Source organism: Talpa europaea (assembly GCF_964194135.1).
Source record: "Talpa europaea genome assembly, chromosome: 12".
Taxonomy (NCBI): Eukaryota; Metazoa; Chordata; class Mammalia; order Eulipotyphla; family Talpidae; genus Talpa; species Talpa europaea.
This window is the reverse complement of record NC_140079.1, coordinates 648872-668795: the sequence shown is the minus strand read 5'-3', so window position 1 is coordinate 668795 and position 19924 is coordinate 648872. Positions and strand designations below refer to the sequence as shown.

Below are 19924 nucleotides of genomic sequence, written 5' to 3'. Positions count from 1 at the left end.
TGGGCACCGAGGCGCCCCGCGGCCCGCAGGGGGGGCTGGGCGGGCGGTGCCGGCTCCAGGCGTCTCCTCCGGGGGCGCGGCCAGAAGTGGGGTCGGCTGCGGGGCCGGCAACACCCCCCTCCCCGCCAGGGCCCCCCACCCCGTCCCCCCAGTGGCCCCCGCCAGGGCCCCCCCCCCGTCCCCCCAGTGGCCCCCGCCAGGGCCCCCCCCCGTCCCCCCAGTCACCCCCGCCAGGGCCCCCCCGTCCCCCCAGTCGCCCCCGCCAGGGCCCCCGGCCCCCCCAATTCCCCCGTCAGGGCCCCCCATCCCACCCCAGTCAGGCCGCCCCCCCCCCCCCCCCCCCCGCAGAGCGCGGGCCTCCCCGCCCCGACCCGACTGGCTGTCGCGAACCCCGGACGGCACCGCCCCCCCCCCCCCCCCCCCCCCCCGCGCACGGCGCATGCTCCTGGCGGCGGCCGCGCCCCGAGTCCGGCCGGGCCGCGCTGGACGCCCCGGAGCGATGGAAGCGGCGGCCCCGGCCTCGGCCCCCCCGGGGCGCGAGGAGCTCGGTGGGTGCGGCCGCGGGGCGCGGGCGGGGCGCGGGCGGGGAGGGGAGGGGGGGCCTGCTGCTGGCGGGCGGGGGGCGCGCGCAGGGGGGGGCGCGCGGGGCGGGGGGGGCCGCTGGGCGCGGGGGGGGCGCTGGGCGCGGGGGGGGGCGCGCGCGGGGAGTCGGGGCGCCCGCGGGGCGGGGGGCGCTGGGCGCGGGGGGGGGGGCGCGCCGGGAGTCGGGGCGCCCGCGGGGCGGGGGTCCTGGCGGGGCTGCGGGGCTGAGGCTCCCGCGGCCGCTGCCCCCCCCGCCCCCCACGTCTGTCCTGCTGGGGGGGGGGGCCCCCGGGCCGGCCCAGAGGAAGCGCGCGCGGCCGGAGCGGGGTTCGGGGCGCCCGGCCAGGCCGCCGCCAGGACCGTCTTCCCGGGGGCGCGGGGGGGGGGGGGCGGGCGCGGGGCACCCGCGGGGTCCCCGCAGGGGCGGCCGAGGGCGCCGCGTGGACAGAGGCCCGGGGTCTGCGGCCCCACCCGCGGGCGGCCCTTCGGGGGGGGGGCTGGGCACGCGGCTCCCCGGCTCCGGCTGGGCAGGGCGGGGGGGGGGGGGCGGCGGGGGGGGGCCGGTGCCCGCGCGAGGCGCCCAGGGCGGGGGCCGGGCCGTCCTGGGGGGGCCGCGTCCCTCGCCCGGCAGGGCTGCTGCTCCGCGAGGCCCGGGGGCCGCCCCGAGGCGGCCGTGGCCAGCGGGGCAGGGCGGGCAGCGGGGCAGGGCGGGCAGCGGGGCAGGGCGGGCAGCGGGGCAGGGTGGGCAGCGGGGCAGGGCGGGCAGCGGGGCAGGGTGGGCAGCGCAGGGGACAGGCCGGGCCGGGGCGGGAGGGCGCGGGCGGGAGGGCGGCGGGGCCGGTGCTCCCCGGGGGAGCGGCTGTGGGGAAGGGGCGGCGGGAAGCGCCTGACAACACCCCGGCCTGTGCAAGGAGCCTCGGGCGGGCGGGCGTGACCGCAGAGGAGGGGGCGCGGGCGGGGTCTGTGGGGTCTGTGGGGTGGCGCGGCCGGGGAGCTCGGCGGGGCCGGAGCGGCCGCCACAGCCGGGCCTGCGGGCGGGTGCGGCCGGCGGGGTCCCGGCGGACCCCGGCTTCTCCGGCTGGCGAGAGGCAGCAGCCCCGCCGAGTCCGGTGCAGAACAGACGAAATGCAGACTCCGCACGGGTCACTGGAGGACGGCCGTGTTGGGGTGGACGCGCCAGGCGGGGCAGCGGCCACGGGCTCAGGGCAGGCGCCCCGCTCACCCGCACGTCTGGAGGACAGGCACAGGCCCGGGGGCTCCGGCCCGCTGGCCCGGGGTGTGGTCTCGGCCCGGCGGGGCCCGGCGGGGCGGCCAGAGCAAGGCCCGTGGACGGTGCCAAGGGACACGGCGCCGGGGCCGGGCGCGCAGGGCAGAGAAAGGCCAAGACGGAACAAGACGGTTAACTTACCGGACGCGGGCCTCAGAGGACGCGGCTGACAGCTGGCGGGGAAGAGAGGGAAAGAGGAAATGAGAAAAGGAGTAGGAAGGGGCCACAAAAGGTAAAACGGTGAGAGGAGCCACCAGAGCCCAGCGCGGAGCCATCGGTGGCCCCCACGGAGGGACGTCGCCGGCGTAAGGGAGGCGACCGATGGACCGGGCCGGCCGCCCGGCAGCCCCCGCGCCGCCTGAGCTGTGGCCGGGAGGCGGGCGCGCAGGGGCCTCTTCTTGGGCGACTGTCCGTTTTTATCGAGGTGGTGCTCGACGACTTGGAGGGGCGCTCGCGGCCCCCGGCGTCATGGGGTGTCTCAGCGCGCGCCCGCGCCCCTGGAGAACAGGCCGCACAGCCAGGGCACTGGGGTGAGGCAGCGACATGCCGCAGTCGGAGTGGGTGAGGGTCCGGGGCGGCTGGCACCGTTCATGCAGCGCAGTGCAAGCCTGAAACTACTCCCAGACGGCGTGTTCTAGAAAGCCAGCACCAGCCGCGCCCGGCCAGGCCGTTAGAGCATTTCTGTCCCCTCTCGTGTATGTGAGCGAAAAACTTTCATTTCTTTTTTTTAAAAAAGAGTGTTTCGTTTTTTTAAAGATTTATTTATTTTATACAAGCACTGGGCACAGTCAGAAGCGCGGGAGGGCGAGAGGATTCCCCAGAGCCAGAGCGGGGAGCAGAGCAGGCAGAGGGACCGAAGGACACTGCTGAGGGGAGCAGCGGGCGGCAGGAAAGGTCTGCGCACCATGTGGGACCCTCCTCCGGTGGCCGGGGATCGAACCAGCGCTGTGGAGGCTGCGGGCAGCTTCGCACCCAGCGCTCAACCACTCGCCACCCGGGAGGCCCTCACACTTTCATTTCTTTAAACCATCACGGGCTCGGGACTCGGGAGAGCGCGTCAGGCGCCCACAAGGTGACTTCGTGAGGGGCTGCCCTCTTCCTCGAATGGAGCAAGAACCACTGAAAGTTGTCAGAAAGAGCAGCGATTGGAGGCCGAAATCCCAAGGACTGGAATGCCTTTATAATTTCCTTAAAGTATTTAAGTCATGGCCGCTGTTGATAAACAGCCCGCCTCGCTGCATATGGGGGGTGAAAATACGGGGTCGTTCGCCCTGTCACCCCGGAAAGCCGCGACCGTGGCCCGCAAGCCTGGAGCAGCCACAGCAGAGCGCGCTCCGGCCTGTGCCCGGCGAGAGCCGCCGGCGGGCGTGGGTCGGCGCAGCTGCTGCTCTTGCAGGCGTTGCCAGCTCCGCAGCGGCCGGGCACCCGCGGTGGCCACGGTGAGGACGCCGAGCCCCTGCCCCTGTAGCCGCTCGCACGGGGCCGGCGCCACCTCGGAAGCCACAGCGAGGCGCCCGCTTCCCTCCTCTGCAGACATGGACGTGATGGTGCCCTTGATGGACGAGCAGCATTTTGACGAGATGTCAGACGAGGAGCCGGGGCAGGAGCGGCCCCCGGTGCAGAAGCACCGCCAGCTGCACGGCCAGGCGGGCATTTCGTGAGTGCGCCCTCTCCGCGCCCTCTGCCCACCCCCTTGCTCTCTGTGCCCTCCGCGGTGTCCAGTCTGTGCTTCGCCTGCCAGCAGGTCACTTTGTCAGGGGAAAGGATGTCCTGCGCCCCTGTAACAACTTCACTAGCAGGTCACCTCGCTAGCACGGCCAAGGACGCAGACAGGAGCCAGGCGCCCCCCCCTCCGGGCCGGGGGCCGGGTCGGGGGCTGGAAGGTCGCGGACGTTCCTACCTTAGTTCATTTCTTTTGGTGACGAGGCCCCTTTAGATGCCCCTGGCGGCTCCTCTAGGGGAGGCCCCGGCCAGCTCACCGTGTCTGAAGTTCACCTGGTTTTGGTCGGGCCCGAGAGTGTTAACCTGGACGTCTCCAGTCCCCTCCTCGGGCGGCGCCCCAGACCTTCCGGGTGGAGGGAAAAGCTCCTTCGTTCCGCGCATCTAGATGCGTCTCCACTGTCCTCCTGACCCGGGGCACGTCCGCTTCTGCCCTAAAATGTTTCATCTTTTCACTTTCTACAACTTTTACCTTTCAGATTTGTGCAGACTCTTATGCACCTTCTTAAAGGAAACATTGGAACCGGCCTCCTGGGACTTCCACTGGCCATAAAAAACGCAGGCGTCGTGGTAAGACCCGCCCTGGAAACCTCTGCTGCGCGGCCGCGGAGCCGGGATGTGCCCAAGCCCCCCCGCGAGCGGGCAGCTGCCCCGGCCCGGCCCGGCCCGGCCCGGCCCGCTAGCCAGCGAGCAGTGGTGCTGATACAATCCCTCGCGCGGGACAGTGTCTAACAAAGAATAAGAATTTACTTTTCTATTTACTTACAATGTCTGACAAAAAGGGCCCGGAACGGTGCTCCTCCGGGCCTGCTGCCTCCCGGATGCCCGGGGCTGAGCAGCGTCCTCAGGCGACACATTCCGTAGAGCAGATGTTTGTGTTGCCTCGTTTGGTAGCTTCAGAACAAAATGTGTACTTTTGAGATTTAAGGCGTAGTCAGGGAAAGGACTAACAGTATCTTTTAGAAACAAATGTTCAAGGGATGATCAGAGTAATTGTTTTAATTACAGAGAATCTTGATGGAGGATTCACTTGTGACATAATAAAAGTATATTTATTTTTTTTAATAGTCCAGTTTTCTAAAAACCAGTTTTAAATGACATCTTTGCTGCATATAATCTAATTTAGAAATATTTTTAAATTCATGATAATATATCAAATAACCTTTGGCAATATTTACCTGTCTCACTATTGTAATTAATTATATTAAGCTTGAAATTTTTTTTTTTTTTTTTTTTTTTTTTGTGGGACCCTCGCCAGTGGCCGGGGAACGAACCAGCACTGCAGAGGCTGCGGGCAGCTTTGCAGGCCAGCGCTCAACTGCTGCGCCACCAGGGGAGGCCTGAAATTTTTTTTTTTTTTAAATATTTTGACAAAGTCTCTATTTTTTTTTATTATTATTTTTTAATTTATTTATACAAGCACTGGGTACAGTCAGAAGCGCGGGAGGGTGAGAGGATTCACCAGAGCCAGAGCGGGGAGCAGAGCAGGCAGAAGGACCGAAGGACACTGCTGAGGGGAGCAGCGGGCGGCAGGAGAGGTCTGCGCGCCATGCGGGACCCTCCTCCGGTGGCCGGGGAGCAGCCGGGGATCGAACCGGCGCTGCCGAGGCCGCGGGCAGCTTCGCAACCCAGCGCTCGACCGCTGCGCCACCGGGAAGGCCCTAAGCTTGAAATGTTTATGTCACTTTTCCAAATAGTTGTTTTCTGGCTCCTCGTGTGGGGGAAGTGCTCTCCCCATGGTCCGCAGCGGCCCCCTGCCCACAAGCCCAGCTCCTCAGGGCTCTCCTGCCGCCCAGATGTGTGCCTGCAGGGACGTGGTTGCCCTGGTGGCACGGTGGAGGGGGGAGGCGAGGGGCAGTGGGCATGGAGGGGCACTGCTGGGCTCTGCCCCGTGTTGCCCCTGTGCTCCGCGCTCAGGACGGGCTGAGAAGGTGGAGTCTTGCGAGCGCCTCAAGTATCACTGAAGTTCTTTCTGCATCTCATGCAAATGAGCGATCGTTTTGTCCAACAAATATTTATTCGCTGCAAATGAGTAGTTTATTGTCCCACTGCTTATGAGGCTACTCAGTCTTTGCTAAATGTTTAACTTTATAAATTTCCCCCACAGCTTGGACCCATCAGCCTTGTGTTTATAGGAATTATTTCTGTCCACTGTATGCACATTTTGGTACGTTGCAGTCACTTTCTATGTCAGAGGTAAATGTGGATTTGTTAAGTCTATTTAACTTATTTTAAAGTCGTGGTTTAAGACATTAGACAGACAGAGTTCTGCTGCACTCCAGTCAGAGCCCGTGTTTCCTTTTATCTGTTACTGAGGCAAGTCTATGAGATCACGAATATGGAAAAAGGTCGACTTCCATGAGACTGAAATCTGGTCAGGACGCACGTGGCTCTTTTAAAATACAGCCCGGCGGTGACACGTGGGCTGGTAGATGTGAGAGTCAAACAATGTTCTGTTTTCGTGTTGAAGAATGGACCCGTTTTTAACAAGACAGAGTCTATTCTATAGCGTCCAACCGAATTTCCTAATCTTAGCTTATTAAACGTTGTTATCAAATGGTCTTCAAACTCAGGGGCCGCCACTTGCCATCTTCCAGGAACAGAGTGTCCTTGAAATAAAAACTGGGGGCTGGAACATGAGAAAGCGGCGCCTGTCTCCGGGCTGCCTACACGGGTGCGCGGAGCCCGCGCGGCCGTGCTCGGGGACGGTGCTCCCGGAGGGAACAGCTCAGACACGAGCAGTTGGTTCATGGTTTTAAGTCATTGTGGTATTTAACCCGGGGAAGCACAGACATCACATTGTATGGCTTCTACAAATACGTCCTTTAATAGTAGATGAAAATGAATATATTTTGGTAAAAAGAACAGATACAAAAAATTTAAATTTCCTGAGATGAGTTTTGGGACTAGGTTGCTCTTGAAATTTGGAAAATCCCTCTGTCAGTGAATGCTCCCTGCGTTCATTAACTCCATTTATTTGCTGTCCTTTCAAAGGGATGAATTTATGGACCCACATAAAAATGTTGTTTCTCTCTGCGCATGTGCCATTGATGACAGGTTTAAAAAGTCCACGCTAGGTTACAGCGACACTGTGAGTTTCGCCATGGAAGCCAGTCCGTGGAGCTGTCTCCAGAAGCCAGCGGCGTGGGGGCGGTGAGTGCCTGCTCTGCTCTTCTGTCTAATTGCGACAAGTACACCAGCTTCTCAGTATTTTATTTTTTTATTTAAAGATTTATTTTTACTTATACAAGAGCTGGGGTACAGGTCAGAGGCACGGGATGGAAAGAGGACTCCCCAGAGCCGGAGCGGGGAGCAGAACAGGCAGACAGACCAAAGACACTGCTGAGGGGGGCAGCGGGCGAGGCAGGCGAGGTCTGCGCGCCATGTGGGTGTCTCCCTGGCCGGCCGGGGATTGAACCCGTGCTGCAGAGGCTGCGGGCAGCTCACAGCGCAGCGCTCAATCCGCTGCACCACCGGGGAGGCCCTTCTCAGTATTTTAATCTAACGAAATATATAAATAGAAGTACGATAAGTTTTGGCGGAATAAGCATACATATTCTTTGGAGGTAGAGCTGATTCAAATCTTATTTCTGTTTTTCAATGTTATGAGCTGGTGAAATTATTTTTCATAATTAGCTACATGCGCACAGACCTCTGGAGGGCGGATTTCAGCACCACCTACTTGTCTCTCGTTTGAATGTGGTCTGGCCGGTCCCCGTCACATGAACATGGGACTGAAAACACAAGCAGAGGCGGCCACCAAATCATCGCTGGTGGCACAAGGGGCAGGTGCAGCGGGCACTGGGCAGTTTGTGGGGAAGTGCGGCCTTCCCAGCACTTCCTGGAAGCCAGCGACTTTGTGAGTTGCTCAGGGCTGGGCTGAGCTGGCGGGGCGGGGCGGGGCGGGGCGGGCGGGGTGGGGGCCGGGCGGAAGGTGGCCTGGGGTGCTGCTGCAGAGCCCGCCTCTCCGCGTCTCCTCCTGCCGCCCCCTGGAGGCAGCTTGTCTAGCTTTCCTGTCTAGAGGAGCAGCTTTCAGAGAGAAGACGTTTGACTCCCTCCCCAGTAGGAGATTACTCACAGATGAGACCCCTGAAGACCTAGGAGATCCGCAGAGTCAGGGCAAGAGTGGAGACAGGGCCTGCCTTCCTGGGGGCGCAGGGGTTAAGTCTCAGCAGCCACTGCCACCTGAGTTTGATCCCGGCCAGGGAGCTGCCCACAGGGCGCACAGACCTCTCCTGTCTCCCCGCTGCTCCCCTCAGCAGGGGATTCAGTGGATCTGCCTGTTCTGCTCCCCACTCTGTCTCTGGGGAGTCCTCTCACCCCCCACGCCTCTGGCCTGTGCCCCAGCTCTTGTGTGCATAAATAAATAAAATAAATCTTAAAAAAAAAAAAATAGTGAAGAGGGCCTCCCTGGTGGCGCAGCGGGTTGAGCGCCGCTCTGTGAAGCTGTCCACAGCCTCTGCAGCACTGCTTTGATTCCCGGCCGGCCAGGGAGCTGCCCACATGGCGCAGCAGACCTCTCCTGTCTCCCCGCTGCTCCCCTCAGCAGTGTGTTTCAGTAGATCTGCCTGTTCTGCTCCCCACTGTCTCCAGTGAATCCTCTCACCCTCCTGCGCATCTGGCCTGTACCCCGGTTCTTTTTAAAAAAAGATTTATTTATTTATGCATACAAGAGCCGGGGTGCAGGCCAGAGGCATGCAGGGTGAGAGGATTCACCAGAGCCAGAGCGGGGAGCAGACCAGGCAGACTGACCGAAATACACTGCTGAGGGGAGCAGCGGGGAGACAGGAGAGGTCTGCTGCGGTGGATAGCTCCCTGGCTGGCTGGGGGTCGAACTCATGCTGCAGGGGCTGTGGAAAGCCTCATAGGTTGTGTCTTAACCCCTTGCACCACCAGGGAGGCCCAAATAAAAATAAATAAATCTTTAAAAATAAATAAATAAATCTTAAAAAAAAGTGAAGACAGGCTGGGCCTCCTGATTGCAGACAGCTGGAAGCCGGGCACGGGTGGTCAGGTGAGAGCCGGCGGCTGTGCTCACTCAGGGTGTCTGGAATAGGGAGGACGGGGCACGTTCTGAGAACCGATGGCTACACTCAAGTAATGCTGACTCCACCGACAGTCTCGGGACGCCCCTCCCCAGCTCCTGTGCGCCAGCTCACGTAGCTGGAACTTTCTGGAAATTCTCACGAGGACATTAGAACAGAGAGGAGCTGCCGGAGGGGTTGCTGGCGGTGTGGTTCAGGGCCACGCCCTCCGTCCTGTCCTCTCCCCTCCCACAGCAGCAGCCCGCTCAGATTTGCAAAGGACACGGCGCAGGGCCCCAGGGAGCACACTGGGTTGATCTGGGAACCGTCTTGAGGAGCAGGAGGGAAGGGGCGTAATCTAAGAGATGAACATTTTCATGAAGTCATTTTGTAAACACGCCTTTAAGTGATAAGCACGTTCAGAAATGGTGGGAAAATCGATCGGTCTTTTCACGTAAGGAACACGCCTTTGCTCACAAATAATTTGAGTGATGTCCTGACTGTAGATGGCTGTGGAAAATAACCATTTTAAGCCTTTCTTATTTCAAGGAAGTAAAAAGGATGTAGCCACGATAAAATGTTTGAAAATAATTAAAGTGTTGACGTTGCGGAAGCTCCCGCGGGTGCTCATCTGGGTGCCTCTTGGCAGGACTGTGGTTGACTTCTTCCTGGTGGTGACGCAGCTGGGCTTCTGCAGTGTGTACATTGTCTTCTTGGCTGAGAACGTGAAGCAGGTGAGTGATGCCGGTTCCCCCCTCGGGCCCCGTGTGCGCCGCGGGCGACCCCAGCAGTGCGTGTGCCCTCCGCGGGGACGCGCCTTCGCAGCGTCTTCCTTCGTCTCTCTTCTGGCTGCATTTCCGCTCTGGCCGCTTTCCCGGGTCTCGCCGTTGTATCAAGAATGCTTGTTCTTTAGACCCCACGGGACATCACCCCTGGGCTCTGGGCGACTTGGAGTTAGCGCTCGAAGGCAGACTCACGGGTGCTTTGGAGTATGTCCTCGATGTCCATGTTCCGTGAGGAAACACCCGCGGCCGGGCCTGCGGCCAGGGCGGTGGGGTGTGCACGTCGGCTGCGCGGTGGGGTCCTCTCCCCCCACCGTGGCGGCCGCCGTGTCCTGAAATGGGCGGGTGTCTGTGACTCTGCCCACCGCGGAGGCTCGCTGGCGCTGTCTGCAGCCTCGGCGGCGACGGGCTCTGGGTGTGGACACGCGTCCCTGCTCTTCTCCGCGCGTGCAGCGCTGCGTCTGGCCCGCCAGGCACTCGGCGTGGTCTGACTGGACGAGGAGGGCGGCTCCTGTCCTGCTTTCCCTCTGGGCCGAGTCCCCACTGGGCTCACTGAAAGGTGGTCAGTAGATTTGGCCTGGCTGGGTTTGGCGCCTCTGAGTCCCCTGGAGCATCTGCCGCCAGTTCCTTGCAGACCGTCCTTGCCGAAAGGCTCCTTCAGCGCCTGCGAGCCCAGGCAGGTCTCCCGGGGTGGGGGTCACTGTCTCTCCAGCCTGCCCAGAGCCCGGTGCTCGAGGAACCGTGTCGCCTCCCTTCCGGCGGCCTTTACTCTTCCCAGAGGCCACTGCAATTTATTTTCCCCCCTCTCCTAGATCTGTGCAAAGAATCAGGTTCTTACTCAGCCTTTCCAGAAGGAAAGTCCGACCTAAATGGTCCTGTCCCTCCCTCTGCACTGGACTCCAGTGCAGGCCGCGCCTGCGCGAGCAGGAGAAGGCGGGAGGGCGACACGCGGACGACACCCGCGCCTGCTCCGTGGGCTCTGCCTCGGGGTGCTTCACGCCTGGGACTAACTCGGGGGTCAGAAATGACTCATCTCCTGGAATACTGTGGAAATGACGTCTTTCCAGAATGGTCAGCGGGCACCACCGAATCGCCTCTTTTCCGCCTGTGGAATTTTGAGCGGTGCGGGTGATGCCCCCAGACCAGCTTCTCTACGACCATCATCCAGTCTAATCACTGGAGCGGCTTTGATGGTGAAGAAACTGATTTCGTTACTGGGAATACTGAGCCGACAAGATTATGTTAAAGGTCAAAGAATAGAATTACTGATTTTGCTTATATTTCAAAATACAGAACTTAAAGTATTATTTTAGGATATTAAAGTGTAGAAGTAAAATAGAGTTTTCCTGGCCAGTTACCAGCGCGTGGACGACGCGCTCCTCGGGCGGCGCAGGAGAGCTGAGCATCCAGCAGCCGCCGAGGTCGTCCTTGGGCCCTAAGGCCAGCAGCCTGCCCCTGCGGTGTGGACAGTGCTCACTGGGCTGCCAGTGTAGACGCAAAGTGGGAGGCGCCCTTGGATTCTGACCCGCATCAGCATTTCCTTCTCCACGTGCGGTTCTGGCCGGTGTCTGTCCCACCGAGCGGCGGGTGTGGGGGGGGGGGGCGGAGCCCGTCGGGCTGCAGCGTGTCAAGGTGACGCGCAGCTCTCGGAGCCCGGGAGCCTAGAGTCTCGGGCTGTGACTTTACAGTCGTTCCTTTACTAGCGTGCACTTCGGAGAGGCGTTTAGAGCTTGTTCCCTGCCCTGAAGAAAACAGGCTGAGGAAGCGCCCGGGTCGCCAGGCAGGTCTGCTCCCGCCTGATCCCCTCAGCGCACCCCGGCGCCGAAGGGGCATGAGATCGTGAGAGTCAAAGTAAATGAGGAACCCGCCCCACAATGGGCTGGTGAACCTCCTTTTCCCGGCATGAAACAGTAAATGTCTTGCAAAGAAGGTGACCCGGCTTCATTCATCCCTAACTCCTTAGCTGGGCGGGTGAAGTCTCTGAAAGACGCAACTGTTAAGCGGAAGGGACTCCAGCGGTGAGAACAGACCGGTCCCTGTCCCCCCTCGCGGCCCTGCTGATGGGACCCCCCCCCCCGCCACCCGAGCAGGTCCACGAGGGCTTCCTGCAGAGCGAGGTGCTGGCTCCGAATGTGACCGCGTCGCCAGCGCCGTGCGGGAGGAGCGGCGCCGACCTGAGGCTCTACATGCTCTGCTTCCTGCCGCTCCTGACCCTCCTGGTGTTCATCCGCGAGCTGAAGAACCTCTTCCTGCTCTCCTCCCTCGCCAACATCTCCATGGCCGTCAGCCTCGTGATCATCTATCAGTACGTCCTTCGGGTGAGTGCGGCAGGCCCCGCTGGGCGCGTGTCTGGCGGTGCTTTGTCCACCTGGGGGCCAAAGCTACGATGTGGCGAGACCCGACCGCGCGGGGGCCGTGGGGGAGAATCGGTGTCTCCCCCGGGGCTCCGCTCAGCGGGAGGAGCCGAGGACAGGGGCGTTGTGGACAGAGGCCCCGTAGGCAGGCCTGGCTCTGACCCCTGGCAGATGCGCCTCTGGGCGTGGACCCTGCTCGCCAGACAGCAGCACCCAGCGGGGCGTCACACGAGGGCAGGGCCACGCCACGCCTGCTGCTTTGGGGCTGGAGCCCATCGGGACGGGTGGGCGCGTGGTGCCCCTCTGTGGTGTGTGCGACTCGGGGCAGCCGCGGGGCGTCCCCTTCCAGGGACCAGCGGCCTAAGTGGCCACGAGCCCCGCGCTGCTCTTTCCGGGCGACCGTCTCACGCTGCCCATGCGGGGGCTCTGAGGTCTCAGGACAGAGCTCGTGCCCCTCCCTAGCCCCGTGCGCGGCCCGCTGCGGCACGGGAGCGCGTGGGCTGAGCGGAGGTCCTCCTTGGCGCTGGCGAGCAGCGCGGGGGCATCAGCGGAGCATGGGGAGGCCCCTCGGGAGAGGACGGGCCTGGACAACAGCTGGGCACCATCGCCGACCCGCACACCAGGGCCTCTGTCAGCCGCTGCCTCGTGTGCCGACTGCCCACCATGGCACGTCTGCCTGCTCTGACCTCGGAGTCCCGAGTCGCCTGTGGGCCTCCGCACCTCGCTCCAGCCACCCTCTTCCTCGGCCGGCGCTCACTCCCGCCCGGCAGGCAGGGCGAGGGCCGCAGGAGCGCAGGGACGGGCGTGGAGGCCGGAGGCCGTGGCCGGTGCGCGGGCTGGAGCGGGTGGGCAGCGGACGGGCAGGGCCAGGGCGTGAGCAGGGCCGGGCGACGGCAGCGGAGGACGTGAGTGACGCACTCAAACGCGGGGTGCTGTGCGGCTGGGGTGTGGGGGAGCCGGCATCTGTGGAGCGTGAACCTCACCGGGGCTGGCGCGGCTCTGCTCCTCCCTGGGGCCGCAGGAGGGACCCGAGCAGCCGCTCAGGGACCGAGCGCTCCCGGCACAGCGGCCCGTCCGGCAGAGGACGGCGAGCGTCCGCTGAGCGACTTGTTCCCGTCCCCGCGCCGTCCCGGAGTCCCGGGAGTCCGTGTTGGCTCGCTGCCCCGCGGAGCCGCGCGCTTGGCTCTCACCCTGCATTCCTTACGTGGCCGTGACGTCTGGTGTTCTCACCCCTTCTGCAGAACATGCCGGACCCTCACAACCTGCCCGTCGTGGCCGGGTGGAGGAAGTACCCGCTGTTCTTCGGAACCGCTGTGTTCGCCTTTGAAGGCATCGGAGTGGTAAGGCCGGGTCTCCGGCAGGTCTTGAGATACCCAGTCGGTGCAGAGTCTGCGGCGCCGAGCTACGCTGAAAACGCGCGTTTTCCTTTTTGTGTCTATTTCCCTCATTCACGGAGCACGTTCTGCAGCCCGGCAGGAGACCCTCGAGCTGTGCCCGGGCTCTCCCGCCAGCAGGGGCGGACGCTAGGCCCGGCGCTCACGCGCCTTTTCCTCATCGGTACAGGGAGGACGTTGGACTGCATGATTTCTAACATTTTTTCCTGGAAAATTTCGAATTTCGGTCTCTATAAAACTTGGCGACGAGCGTGATGTAGGCGCCACCGGCTGCAGAGACCGGAGCCGGCCAGCCGGTGGCAAAGCCCAGCATCCTGCCTTGCAGGCTAGACGGCTGGCAGGGCTGAAGTTGTTGCAAGCTCCATGCCGCCAGGGGAGCGTTCCGGTGGCGCTCCCTTGAGATCTGTGCCCGGGTTTGCTCTGAGAAGTCATGTTGCTGAGTCCAGTGCCCAGAGACAGTGTCCCCAGGATTCTCGGGTCTTACATGTTTCAACCCCAGACACCTCCTTTCCGGGAAAGCCCGGAGTGTGTAGATCTGGGGGAAGTAACATGCAGCCGCAGGGTTCGCCCGGTGCTGCCCGCCAGAGCAACTTGTACCCGAACCCCAGACAACACGGATCTCAAAGACTCTCCCACCGTTTCACTTGGGGACTGTGGCCCTGAGGCCGCCTTCAGTCCGTCCTCACACATTCTTGCAGCTCCACCGGTCACTGTGCCGGCGTAACTGCTGATTTCATTTCTGCCTTTAACAGTGAGTTCTGGCAACCGCTGGGCATTTCCTCTTAGGTGGTTCTTCTGGCATCAGAGTCAGCAGCTCGAGTCTGGACAAAACGTCCGGCTCCAGAACCTGCCTCGCTCTCCCCTGGCTCTTTTTCTCTGTTTTGCTTCCGTCGGTCGAGCTTAAGAGAGTGGCCTGCTCCCTCCCCCCGTCCTGCTCTCCCTCGCCGTCAGCTGAGCGCTGCCCGGCACCGAGGGGGCCTCAGCACAGGCCCTCCCTGGCCCTCTCTGCCCGCGGCCACCATCCCTGGCCCAGGTCGGGCACGTCCAGCGCACCAGGGGGTCTGTGTCCTCCCTCCTGCCAACGGTGACTGTCTGCACAGGGGCGGACGCAGTCGCCTGCGCGGTGGCGTCCCCGGCACCAGCACCTCGTGTGGGCAGGGGTGTGTGTGTGAGGCCCGCAGCAGCGGCGCCCCAGTGGCAGTAAGTGCAGCCAGCACCCACTCTCCAGTAGCGGGAGACGGCTGGGTGGGAGAGGCCTCCGTGGCGGAATGCACGGGAGCAGGACCCCACCGGAGCCTCCAGCCCCGTGCAGGCACGAGGGCGGCGTGGACAGGCCCAAGCAGGACACCGCACGGAGACCTGCCCCGCGTCGGCAGACCGTCAAGACGGGGGAAAGATGGAGAAACTGGGACAGGCCAGAGGCGACCAGGCGGCAGGAGAGGGGGGCGGGGGGGCAGGGGGGCCGGAGCACAGGGGACAGGAGGGGCCACGCCACTGCCACGCGAAGCGGAGCTCAGGGTGAGCCCCGGGCCGGCTCCCTGCGGTGACCCAGCGGCGGGGGACACTGGCGCGGGCCTGCGGGGGTTTCTGTGTATCCCGCAGCTGCTCCGTAACCCTCCGTGCTCCAGTTATTAGGAAAGAAGAACGCCCCGCGGACAGGTTTGTCCACTGGGAGCCGAGTTCACATCTCACTAAGGATGCGCGGGGCTGTGGCGGCAGCAGTGTCTCCCCGCGCAGGCAGGCGCTGAGCGCAGCCTGGGTCCTAGAGGGAAACACACTTGCCAGCAGACTGTGCAGGGCGAGCCCCCCGCCCCGCGCCCCGCTGAACCCCGCTCTCTTCCAGGTGCTCCCCCTGGAGAACCAGATGGCGGAGTCCAGGCGCTTCCCGCAGGCCCTGAACATCGGCATGGGGGTGGTGACGGCGCTGTACGTGACCCTGGCCACCGCGGGCTACATGTGCTTCCGCGAGGACATCAGGGGCAGCATCACGCTGAACCTCCCGCAGGACGCCTGGTGGGTGCCGCGGCCGGGCGGCGGGCGGGGCGGGGCGCGGTGACGCCAGGGGAGCGGGCCCAGGCGCGTGGCTTCCACGCCTACAATTCTGCTTTTCCGGGCGCGGCCAGGTTCTTCCTGCCTCCTTCCGGGGTGGGCAGGAGCGTCTGAGGAGGGGCGGGGGTGCGGCCCTTGCGCCCGGGCTCCCGTCCCAGGGCTCGGCTGTCTCTGCCGCGGCGCCAGGCGGGCCGCCCCCCGCACCGCCCTCCTGGGCCTGGGGCTGGGCCGTCCGGCTGCCGGGCCTACTTGCGAGTCTTGTCGAACGGGAGCCCCTTGGCCGGCCACTGCCCGCGGAGCGCAGTCCCAGCGAGTCCTCCAGGAAACGCCACAAATCTGGGGAAAACCAGCCACGACGCGCACTGTCCCTCGGAGAGCCCCTGCCGGCTCGGCCCTGCTCTGCTTCCGCCTGGCCCCTGCGGCCTGGGGCAGTGGAAATCACGCGCGGCCCCGGCCCCACGACCGGCCGCTTGCCCTTTCCCTTGAGCGTCCGGGAAAAGGACTGTCTGGACTGGACGGCCGCGGCTGGGCCGGGTCTGGGTCACCCCCGCCCGACCCCTGAGGCGGCCAGAGGCTACGCAGCGGCCTTCTGGCTGAGGGCCCGAGTGTGGGCCGACGCGCCGGAGCTCTGGGCCCCAGCAGCACCTTCCCCCTCCCGCCAAGGGCGGCGAGGGCTCTGGCGGTGGGGTCGGAGCCCAGAGTTCCCGCGGTGCCTCTGCAAGGGGAGCTGGGGTTCGGAAGTGGCCCTGGGGTGAGGCAGGGACTGGAGGCTCGGGTCACCCCGGTCCTGCTCGAGCTCACCGGGTCCTCTTGGAACACCGGGTGCAGCGGCGCCCGGGTTACGTGAGCTGTGGGGCAGGGAGTCCGCTTAACGGTGCGCGGCTGCGCTCGGGTCTGGGCGGGACTGGGCAGCTGGGCGCTGCCGGGAAGCCTCGGGAGAACAGCGGCCTTCGCGGGCATGGAGGATGCTCGTGCCTGCAGACGCGGGCTGAGCGCTGATTTGTGAGCCGCTGTGAGGAAAATCGCAGCCACCGCTCTTTTTGGAATCCCGTGTTTTTTTTTTTTTAATAGAGGCATGCTTTATTTATTTGTTTGTTTGTTTGTTTTTGTTTATACATGCACTGGGTACAGTCAGAAGTGCGGGAGGGTGAGAGAATTCACCAGAGCCAGAGCGGGGAGCAGAGCAGGCAGAAGGACCGAAGGACACTGCTGAGGGGAGCAGCGGGCGGCAGGAGAGGTCTGCGCGCCATGTGGGACCCTCCTCCGGTGGCCGGGGAGCAGCCAGGGATCGAACCGGCGCCGCAGAGGCTGCGGGCAGCTTCGCAACCCAGCGCTCAACCGCTGCGCCACCGGGGAGGCCCCGGAATCCCGTGTTTTAAAGTAACGTTCTCACCGTTAGCTGCCCATCCCCATAATCTGATTCCATATATTGACCGCAAAAATAATTCAAAAAGCGCACTTCAGCTCTTTACTAAGGGAATCTCTCTGCTGGCAGTAAAGCAGAGTTTTCCAGTAAGGATCCCGCTGTCCTTCCAGGCAGTGTTGCTGGCCACGCTGGGTGGGTGTGGCTTTCTAAGAATTCCTGGCCGCCCACTTGCGGGCTGGGGATCCTGACTCCTCCTGGCGACCTCTGTCCCACAGACAGTGCTCCCGGCGCGGGCAGGGAGGAGTCACAGGAGACACTGTGTCATTTAAAGGTGTCTTACAGGCCCCAGGTCCCTGTGGAAGTGCCCACAGGCGCCGCCGCGCTCCGGCAACGGGGACAGACCCTTGCAACAATGTGGGCGAGGTGATCCCCAGGACTGGCTGCAGCTCGAGCCTCCTGCTGCCACCGCTGTGTCGTGTTCCACTGGACGCCAAGTCCATTCTCATCCTCGTCCACATGCACGCTAGGAGAGTACTCTGCCCCCAGTCTCTGCAGCTGGGCCTGCCTCCTACCCCTAACCACCAAGCCACAGGACAGACGCAGTGATGTCAAGGTCTGGGCCACACCCCACTGCACTGCACCGTGATGTGCAAAGAGAAACAGTGTATGTTGCGCGGAAAGCCTTTAAAAAAAAAAGTGTCCTATGTCCTCACATAGCCTCACAACAAATCCCCTCGGCTTTATGAACGTTCTTTGCTCTTCGGAGCCATCATTCACTGGACAGGCCACGTCCAGCGCCTCATTCTAAAGTGCAGTGCATAAAGGCCCTCGGCAGGACGTTTGCTTAAAGCCTAAATGAGAACAAAGGTTGGCAGTGCACAAAGTCAAACAAAAGTTTGACTCAACTTACACTCATTGAAAATAGATCCAGGGGCCTCCCTGGTGGCGCGAGGGGTTGAGTCTCAGTGCTGTCGAGCTGTCCCAGCCGCCGCAGCCTGAGTGCGATCCCCGGCCAGGGAGCTCCCCACAGGGCGCAGCAGACCCTCCTGTCTCCCCGTGGCTCCCCTCAGCAGTGGGTTTCAGTGGATCTGCCTGTTCTGCTCCCCACTCTGTCTCTGGGGAGTCCTCTCACCCCCACACCTCTGGCCTGCGCCCCAGCTCTTGTAGCATAACTAAAAATAAATCTCAAAAATAAATTTTAAAAAGAAAGGAAACAGATTCAAACAGATGTGGGTTCTTGAAACCATGGAAATAAAAGTGAGTGATTTTACAAGGCGGTGCTGCCCCAGCCCTGCCGCTCCCGTCGCCCGTCTCTGATCACGCTGCGCGTGTGACCCGCTCCCACACTCAGACCACCTCCTCCCTTGCTGTGCCGGCCAGACAGTACCTGATGCGGCGCGTCCGCCGCTATTCATAGCACCCCGAGTCTTCGGAGATGGGACTTTAGTTCTCTGTCAATAGAGGAACAATTACATTTTTATGCATAATGTGTTTTTTAACAACGTGAACCATATCTTTAAACGCAAGTTACAAGATTTTTAGGGAAAAAAGGCCGTAGTACCAAAGCAATACGGACGTTCACTGAAGCCGCCACCAGCGCGTGTCAGAGCGCGTGAAGCAGATATCGGAGTCATTTTTCATGCTGTTAGTAAAATTTGTTTACATTTCAAGTTTCAAACTGAGAAGTATTTCCTCAGATTAGGATCAAGGTTTTGACCGCCGCGGCCCCGCCCTTTGAGGCCCCGCTGTCCGCAGTGTTCCCGGGGACCGTTTGGGCCAGCGCTGTGGTGTCCCGCCCTCCTGCGGGAGACGCGCCGCTGCCCCTGGTCTGTGCGCTCGAGTCTCCAGACGCCAGAAGCAAGCGCGCAGGCCACTGCGGGGGCCCCTCTACCGCAGGCGGACCTTTCCCACCTTTGCGTGTGTGGCTCTGAGAAGCGCCCTCCGGCGGGCCGCAGGGCGGGCCTGGGCTGGCCTCCACCCACCACCCCCCGGGCCCCGGCTGGCCGGCCTCTCTGCTCCACGAAAACAGAAGCACGACTGGGGTTTTCTCTGGATCATTTAAAACATTCAACCGGATGTGCGACCCCGCAGCCAGGGGATGGGTCCGAAACGCCAGGGCCTGCAGGCCGTCTCTCTCTGTGCGCTTCCCAGCGAGAACCAGGGCCGTGGGGCTGGAGCTCGGAGGCCGGTAGGCGGCACTGACCACTGACCACTCAACACCAGTCACGGGGACGCCCCGAGTCCTGGGAGCAGCGACACTCGCTCTGCACCGCCCAGCCTCGCCTCCAGCCACAGGCTCCGCCTGAGGCAGAATCTGCCCCAGCTGGTCCCGAACCTTCCAAGCTCTCTGGGCGGGTCCGATGAACTGTCCAGCCATCATCTAGAAACGTGGTCGGCAGCAGTTGGCTTTTTTTCTCTTTCAGCAAACAAGCGTTTACTTTAGTAAGATTCTGCCCAAGTTTGTCCTGGATCCCTGTGTAAGCGTTAGAAGTAAAAGAAAGCCGCAGTCACGTCAAGACAACGAGCGCGACCCTGGAGGGTGCCGCGCAGCGAGATCGGCCGGGGCAGGTGCTGCCTGCGCCCCCCACGCGGGGTCTCCGAGAGGGGAGTTTTAAGTCAGGCTCATGCTGGGAGACGGGGGCCTGGGGAGAGCTGGGGAAAGGGCGCACGCTCTCACTCGTCAGGTGAAGAAGGTCTAAGGAGCCGCAGTGTGACGTGGCAGCCACAGCCGGGGACACGCAGTGTGCATGCAGCAAGCTCCAGGCGCGAGCAGCCGTGGCTGTGGGGAAGCCGCACGGCGCGCACGGCTGTCCGCCTGTAACTGTATTGCGATTTTGCTAATTATACGTCAGGAAAGCTGAAAAAATACTGATCAGAATTTTGAATTTTTTAACAGGTTGTATCAATCCGTGAAAATTCTATATTCCTTTGGCATTTTTGTGACATATTCAATTCAGTTCTATGTTCCAGCAGAGATTATTATTCCCGTGATCACAGCCAAGTGTCACGCTAAGTGGAAGCAAATCTGTGAATTTGTGATCAGGTCCCTCTTGGTCGGCCTTACTTGTAAGTATCACTTCACATTTATCTCGTAACAGTTCTTACTGAGTTTCTTATCGTGATCTTTCCGTATTTTTGAACAGCTTTACTCACCGAGGTGGAATACTTCGTGTATAGTGGTTACTCCCCTGCCCTATAAGAAACACGAACCAGGTCCTCACCACCCTTGAAAGGACGGATGAAATTATTTTGCAAATGACGTCAGTGATGAGTACAATACACACCTTTCAGGCCGAGCCTGTAGCCGATGCACGTTTTACTTTGGTTCTGGCCTGCCTTCGGGTGTTTATTTCTGCAGCTTTTGCGTATTTAAGCGCGAGCTCCCGA

At 62.2% G+C, this 19924-nt stretch overlaps 1 protein-coding gene across 1 annotated transcript; it reads left to right on the top strand.

The window, feature by feature from the left end:
* Positions 1 to 499: 499 nt before the first annotated feature.
* Positions 500 to 19713, top strand: SLC36A4 (solute carrier family 36 member 4; the record flags this gene model as incomplete). The annotated part of the gene is made up of 10 exons (XM_084251233.1): positions 500 to 548; positions 3383 to 3506; positions 4048 to 4138; positions 5676 to 5764; positions 6626 to 6721; positions 9242 to 9326; positions 11465 to 11692; positions 12970 to 13068; positions 14966 to 15135; positions 19434 to 19713. 10 exons carry the CDS (start codon positions 500 to 502, stop codon positions 19630 to 19632), a joined length of 1230 nt encoding a protein of 409 aa, XP_084107359.1. The 3' UTR covers positions 19633 to 19713.
* Positions 19714 to 19924: the final 211 nt, after the last annotated feature.